Source organism: Microchirus variegatus (genome assembly GCF_963457635.1).
Source record: "Microchirus variegatus genome assembly, chromosome: 18".
NCBI classification, from domain to species: domain Eukaryota; kingdom Metazoa; phylum Chordata; class Actinopteri; order Pleuronectiformes; family Soleidae; genus Microchirus; species Microchirus variegatus.
In genome coordinates, this window is record NC_139819.1 from 18086936 (window position 1) to 18094653 (window position 7718).

The following is a 7718-nucleotide window of genomic DNA, read 5'->3' on the forward strand; positions in this document are numbered from 1 at the left end:
GTTTGTATGGATATATGTGTATATATATTATTTTATTTACACCTCTTGCTGTAATATCATGCAGGTCAGAGTAGTGTAACCAACAAAACATTAAGCAGATATTCAAATTCTGTACATTAAAATAAATTTTGATTGTCCCGATCCCTAACTAATCAATGTTTTTCTTTTCATTTTTGTTGTAAAATTGGTCTTAAATTTATTATAATAATTTATTATATAAGTCGCATTAAAAAAGATCATAAAATATCTTGAATTTAACTTGCCTTATGCTGGAAGAAACTTGTTGTGTTTTTTGTTTTTTTTAATTATACTGACAAAAATGTCTCTGTCTCTGTAGACCGCTGTCCACCCTGAGCCCCTTCATGTTGCATGCAGCCACAGACAGTGATGCAGACATCGCCTCTGGTGACAATATTAGTCTGGCTCGGTCTATAAGTAAGGACAGCCTGGCGTCCAACATAACCAACATCACACCCAAACACCAGACTTCTGTCCACCAGCCTTCACAAGGTGTGGTGCGCAAAGTCAACGGCCACAGCCTATTGAGTAATGTCAACATTGAAGATGAGGATGAATCTCTGTTGGCTGTTGCAAGGACTGATTGTACCACCATACAAAAACAGGTTGATGGGACACCAGCAGCTGCCACTGTAGGACCTAAACCTTCCACACAGTCCAAACCTGCAACAGATAGCTTTTACCTAGAACCACTGATGCCTGCCGTGCTCAAAACGGCTAAAGAAAAGTCTGTATGCCTTAACAAGGAGGAAGAGTATGGTGAGGGGCCACAATCGTCAGGACGGGGCTCATTACGACGAGGAGATGGAGCTACATCAGCCGTTCGTAGGAAAACGCCCATCAACTTAAACCAAACATTTACCCCTCCAGCTGAGGAGACCGACTCGTCAGAGGAGCCTACACAAGGCCAGACAGGTTTCAGGCTCGCTTCCACAGACGGTATGGACCTCCTGTCCAGAGAGTCAGCAGGTGTTTTCTACCTGCATTCAGATGCTGAAGAACCAAAGTCTGGTCAGGGTGTGGACACTGAGCTGGAAGACCTGGATGAGGAGGAAGAGGATTTGGATGAAGCAGTTACCACTAAAGACCCTAGTTGGCCTAGGAAAGACCTCAATGAAGAGGATGAAGAAGAGGAATCAGCCAAACTACAAGAGGATATGAATGTGAAAGAGCATGAGGACAAAGACATAAATGGTGGCAGTGGTCGCTCCAGCCCTTGTCTCAGCACTCACTCCCAGGCCAGCAGCATGGCCAGCGGTAGTGTGCGCATGACCTCGTTCGCAGAGCGCAAATACCAGCAGCAGCGCTTTGGCAGCAACCATGACCTACGCTCCAGTGCCTCTAGCTCACAAAGGACCACCCCAGATGGATCAGAGAGCAGTGGGCCGCTGGCTTCCTCCTGGAGGATGAAAAGAGATCAGAGCCCCTCGTCACCTTTGGGAGGATGCATCCGTACAGGTGATGGTGGTGGTAACGTTCTGTCTTCTGAACTTGTCCAGCTACGTATGCAGTTGGAGGAGAAGCGGCGGGCCATTGAGCACCAAAAGAAGAAGATGGAGGTGCTGTCAGCAAGGCAGAGGCAGAAGCTTGGAAAGGCAGCTTTCCTGCACATTGTTAAGAAAGGTGGAGGCAGGAGTGAAACTTTACCCAACCCACTTAAAGCTGACATTCCTAAAGATGAGCTCAATGGCGAAAAGGGACCAAGAAGTAAAGATGATGTATGTGCTGATGCCTTGAGAGGGGCAAAAGAGGTGGCAGCAACCACAGTGCCTGGTGCCTTAGAAGCAGACAAGAAAGTAAACAGTGGAAGCTTCTATTTAGAAGAAGAGTTGGACCTGAACGAGTGTAGCCGCTCCATTGAGCTGCTGAACGACGCCATCGGTAGCATCCAGCAGCAGATGATGCAGCTGTCAGTGCAGCAAGAAATGTTGATGAAACAGAATGTACAGTCCCCACCTGCTGCAACTCCACCTCCTCCCACTGGTGAAAAGAAATGTGACTCTAAGTCAAGTGCAAGTTTTCATTATGTGGAGCACCTCTCTAGCACTAACACTGCCCCCACCAGGAAGCCCCCCAAGCTGAGCTCAGGCCGGAGCTCCAGATCCAAACCATCAGAGCTGAAAATAGCCAAGGAACAAGGCAGACACACATCCAGGACCCTCACCCCCACCTACAGTGGGTCAGAGTCGCTACCACATCTAAGGCATTTAGGTGGGGGCAGGTCCCCCAGGACCGAGCAGCCCGACAGCCCTAGAAACCTTACCACAAGAGAGACCGTCGATATGCATGGCTCCAGCCACATTCGGAGCCCCACCTTCCACCTTCATGACGAGGCAAATATGCGTTTGCCAACTCGAGTGGACCTGACGGCACTGGTTTCCCCAGAAGTGGTCTTGGACAAATGCATGTCCAGCACCATGAGAGAGCCTGAGCTCAATTCTTCAGACACTTCAGAGAATATCTCATCAGAGGCGGTGCAGCGCAGCAAAACCCACCTGATCGAGGTTGATCTGTCTGAGCTGAATGCTACTGATGATGAGGTCGCTGCGGACGCAACAACAGAAGCAGGTGATGGAGAGCAGAAATCAGTTATGGGCTTCTTCTTCAAGGTAATGCAGTTTTGATTATTCCCCGACTTATTATTATATATGTATTGTAGCTTCATAAAAGATGAATTGGTTTACATTTGATTCATTCCCATCAGGGATTAAAATTAACACCGTCCCGTCGTCCCGGGGACGTCATTAATCGTCATCGGGATGATCAATATTCTCTTTCGGGACGACCACGGGACGAAAGAGAATTTTGACTGACTAAATTTTTCTGTTAAAGTTTTCAACACTTTCTGTAAACCAGAACGGGTTCGTGATCGGTGTGAAATACTTATGTGAAAAAGGTAAATGGCTGCGTGCTCATGTTTGTGTTGTTCAGTGAGACGCAGAAACTGCTCCTCTATCACTGTGCGCCGCTCGAGCCGCAGCGCTGCTGTCTGCTTTGCGCGCCCGCACTGCATGTAAACATTTCATTAATGTTGACATGTTTGTTTCAATCACTGAATGAAGCCCCGCCAGGCTTAGCGTTGCTTGTTTATTTATTTAAAATAGATTTTTTATACACCACGGCTTTTTCTATACCGGGGAACAAGAGCGCATGCGCCCCCATGTAATCAGCGCAGCGCAACATGTCCAGGTGCCGATTGAAACCCAAGTCACATTATCAAGTGTGTCTTTATTACGGTTACATCGTTCTTGTCAATAAAGATGTTATATAAGGATGCACCGATAATTCGGCGGTCGAAACAGAGCAAGTACACTGTGGAACATCACCTGTTAAACGCTGGAAAGTCTCTAAACCAGTGTGCACAGAGAGAGAGAGAGATATATGCGCTCTTGGTCATACTTATTTTTGTGTAGGTAATATGTTGTGAAATATGTTTAAACTTAAATAAACTACATCTACAAGTAGTTATGTCTGGTTGTATTAGTTCGTCCTGTTATTGACGTCATGCTGTCATCACCTGACAGTCTGGCTGATTTAAAGCCCCCAGATGCAGCGGATGCAGCACACACCAGATGCGCGTCATTGATATCATGCACAAATACAGATATTCGAATATTTGTGTTTTTTCAAAAGTCATTTTTGAGTAATTTTGACAGCCCTAAACAGCCTCATGCAAATCTCAATGCATGGCCCTTCTCATGACGACTACAACCCACTAAATGCAGTCACTAAATGGTGGAGTAGTGGCATTAGGTCCGGTAGACCACAGTTCTGTGACTGAGTGTGTTGGTTGTCATCTACAACACAACAAATCTAGTCTGGAAATAAATATATTATTTATTATCAACATAATGTATTGTGTTTTTATTATATTACAAGTAAGTAACAACTCAAAATGTAAAAAAAGATTTTCGGGACGATTCAGGACGATTCGGGACGGTTCAAAATGTTTTTCGGGACGTTTCCGGGACGGTGGTGAAAAAAGTTAGTTTTAATCCCCGATTCCCATGTTATAGGATGAGCAGAAGGCCGAGGATGAGCTTGCTAAGAAAAGAGCAGCATTCTTGCTGAAACAGCAGAAGAAGGCTGAGGAGGCTCGTCTTCGTAAACATCAACTGGAAGCTGAATCTGAGCTGAAACGAGATGAAGCTAGGTAACCAAGTTGTCATGCTTAAATATTTGGATTAGAAATGCTATTCAACAAAATAAGATGCTAATAACCAGGTGTTTAACTGCTTCAGACGGAAGGCTGAGGAGGAGCGCCTTCGCAAAGAGGAGGAGAAGACGCGTCGGGAGATAATAAAGCAGGAGTATCTGCGGCGGAAGCAGCAGGAGATGTTTGAGGAGCAGGGACTGGTGAAGCCGAAAACCCCAAAACCCAAACCGAAACACAGAACAAAGACTGTGTTCAGAGAAGAATCCTCCAGCGACAATTTCTCCAAGTGCTCTTCAACACGTAAGATTGTTCTATGACCAGTTTGACGTTAACCCAATACTCCATCTGTCAGTATTTGGTTTTGTTAACAAAGTTGTTGGACTACCACTCTGGTAGCCCTCACACTATTGTCATAAATAACAGCCAAACATTACATCGAATTGATTTGCTGATGTACTTCTACCTGCATGTATTCAGCCCAATTTTGCAACTCTTTTAATGAATAAAAGTGTGACTTTTAATGGAAAACACAAAAAAATTGTATAGACCCCAAACTTTTGAACGGTGTAGCGTTTTAGCACTGGATCTTGACATGTCTTTTGCAGTTTTCTCGGTCGTATGAAGTTGAATTTTACTTAGTTGTCAACACGCTTACAAACCAGCACACTCCTGATGTGTTTATTGACTTGAACACTTATTGTATATTTCACAGCTGAAAACCTGAGCACTGCCCAATCAGGCTCCAGTCTATCTCTGGCCTCCGCTGCAACCAACGAGGCCGACAGCGTCAACTCTGGAGGAGCTAGCTCCCAGCGGTAAACTGCACAGTGCTTTTTAAATGTTTATTTGTGTGCTTGTATTTAAATAATATTTTGTAAGCGTTTTTTATTCTTGAGACTAGTGTTTAAATCAATCCTGTTTTCATGGTGTCTTCCAGCTGTGACTCTGTGGAGTCATTTCCCGGCAGTCGTACCAACAGTCGAACCGCTGAGAGAGACTGGGACAACGGCTCCACTGCATCTTCAATCACATCCATGGCAGAATATACAGGTCAGTGGGTAGAATCACACGCTATTCTCAGCATTGATGAAAAGATCGGGATTCACCTTCATGTTTAAGGAAACAATAATAATATTATATTATGATATTAATAATTAAATTGCAGTTATCTGCCACGGCGCCTGTTGTGTGATGTGTACCTCGAATTAAGGTGGTTTTCCCTCTTTAGGTCCCAAACTCTTTAAGGAGCCCAGCGCCAAGTCAAACAAGCCGATCATCCACAATGCAATCTCACACTGCTGCCTGGCTGGCAAGGTCAACGAGCCGCAGAAGAACCAGATCTTAGAGGTTAGTCGTCTTCAGGAAACACAAATATTTGTTGTTTTCTTTACATATTCATTTCAGTTATGCAAACTAATGTTTTGATTTATTTTTGTTCTTTTGTGGACTGGACACAGACATTTTTAAATCTTTGACTCTTTGTAGCTATTTATCCAAGCAGAAGAATTGTTTTCAGAATGCAAAGCCTGGATAAGGAGTCACTAAATGGCAGACTCTGATTTTGCTCTGGACCAAGATCCACCGTTCTATCCAGACCCAGACCTGTTTCCATAAATCACTAATAACATTGTCATTTAGTGACCTGTAATCTAGGCTTCGTTAATAACTGCCACGTTTTGATGGAGCGTTCGTTTATCAACTGGAGCAGCTTTTCCTGCCTTTAATGCACCAGACGTCCAGGAAATGCAGACCAATTATGAGCTGTAAATGACCAAGTCACAACACTCAGTAGCAAACTGGAGCCACACGGGATGCAGCTTGTGTGCATCGCTGAATCTTAAATCATTTTGTTTTGTTTCACCTCAACATAGACAGAGAAAATCATCTGTCATTCCCATTTCAAAGTAGCATATGCCACAAATCCAATTCTTCCTGTTTGTTTCAAAGTAAATTAACTTTACTGTCACTTCTTTGAATCCATACATTTTTAAACGGCTTTTATTGTGAAATATTTGCATGATCGACATAGCAGCTGCTTCATGTGTGATCAACAGTGAGTGAAACCCAAGTTAGTGCATGTTTTTGAGGGAGTGTGCATTTGGCATGAACTGAATGTCAATTTCACCACCATAACAATTTGGCAGAACAACAGGCCTCATGTAATCATAGCAGCCCAGGACGACCACGTCGGGTGTCCTCACCTGAAATATTAGCTCAGATTAGCCACTCAAACAGCTGACCAAATAGTTGGTGCTCGTCGACGAGGGCTGCATGTAATGATCTGTATCCAACATGTTTTGGGACCAGAAAAGTTGTTTCCCTCTTATTCACTCTCTGGATTTCCCTGCATTTCAATCACTGCTGTTTACGTGATTCCTTGTCATACAACCGCTATGATAGACAACTGTCTTCTACTTCTTTGATAACCAGGAGCTGGAGAAGTGCGAGTCCAACCACCTGATGATCCTGTTCCGTGACGGCGGCTGTCAGTTCAGAGCCCTCTACTCGTACTTCCCCGACACCGAGGAGATCCAGAAGCTGACGGGCACCGGACCCAAGAGCATCAGCAAGAAGATGATTGACAAGCTGTACAAGTACAGCTCGGACCGAAAGCAGTTTACTGTCATACCTGCCAAGACTGTGTCGGTGAGCGTGGATGCCATTACCATCCACAACCACCTGTGGCAGCCCAAGAGAGGCACTGTGCCAAAGAAGAGTGTAAAATAGCAGGAAGGACTGGTCAACCCTCTGTCAGACAAATCATCCTTTACTCATCTTGCTTGTGTCCCACATCAACTGCTCATCGCCACGTTTACCGCCACGCTCGCTCTGGAAAACCTACTCAGGAGCGTCCACATCTACCAACATGTGGTGATGTGTAGGTCAAAATGGACAACAAAGGAGGTGTGTGTGTGTGTGTGTGTGTGTGTGTGTGTGTGTGTGTGTGTGTGTGTGTGTGTGTGTGTGTGTGTGTGTGGGTGTGGGTGTGGGTGTGGGTGTGGGTGTGTGTGGGTGTGTGTGTCAGTCACAGGTGGTCTGAGGGTCTGGTGCTTGCAACAAAAAGAGGAACGTGGATTGAATGTGCTTCTTCTCTCTGTGATCTCAGTGCGGTCTGTTCAGACATTGTCTGGTCTGGCTCTATTTTCTACAACAACCACGACTCGAACATGTGGCGTTTTGAGTTCTTTCTCTCTGGTTCATAAGTGGTGGATGTTTTAATTTTTACATGAAGTATTTATTAGTTCAACACTGTCATGACGGAGAGTTCAGCTGCAGTAAAACTCAAATCCTTTCCTCTCTCCAGGACTTTGGAGGACGGGGATTATGGGGATTTCTGGTCATTTCTTTTGGAACATCTGAAAGGCATGACTTCTGTAGGACTGCTCTGTCGTCCCAACAAAAGAACTCTTCCTGTCATATCTGGCATTGCCATTTTTTTTGCCTCACCAGGGATTTACCCCCCAGCATACCCTGCTGCTGAAGTTGTTTTTGCTCCTTTGGGACGTCCTCTGACATCCGTTGGCCTTTTAACGCATGGTGGTAC

At 44.9% G+C, this 7718-nt stretch overlaps 1 protein-coding gene across 1 annotated transcript in view; it reads left to right on the plus strand.

Annotated features, from left to right (window-relative positions):
- Window positions 1-7073, plus strand: part of camsap1b (calmodulin regulated spectrin-associated protein 1b) — a 43605-nt gene extending 36532 nt beyond the window's left edge. Inside the window, exons 12-18 of the mRNA XM_083905493.1 lie at window positions 338-2627; window positions 4035-4171; window positions 4260-4474; window positions 4887-4989; window positions 5112-5224; window positions 5403-5521; window positions 6605-7073. Of these exons, the coding sequence (XP_083761619.1) occupies window positions 338-2627; window positions 4035-4171; window positions 4260-4474; window positions 4887-4989; window positions 5112-5224; window positions 5403-5521; window positions 6605-6901 (3274 nt within the window). The 3' untranslated portion in view covers window positions 6902-7073. The remainder of the gene's footprint in view (window positions 1-337; window positions 2628-4034; window positions 4172-4259; window positions 4475-4886; window positions 4990-5111; window positions 5225-5402; window positions 5522-6604) is intronic.
- Window positions 7074-7718: the final 645 nt, after the last annotated feature.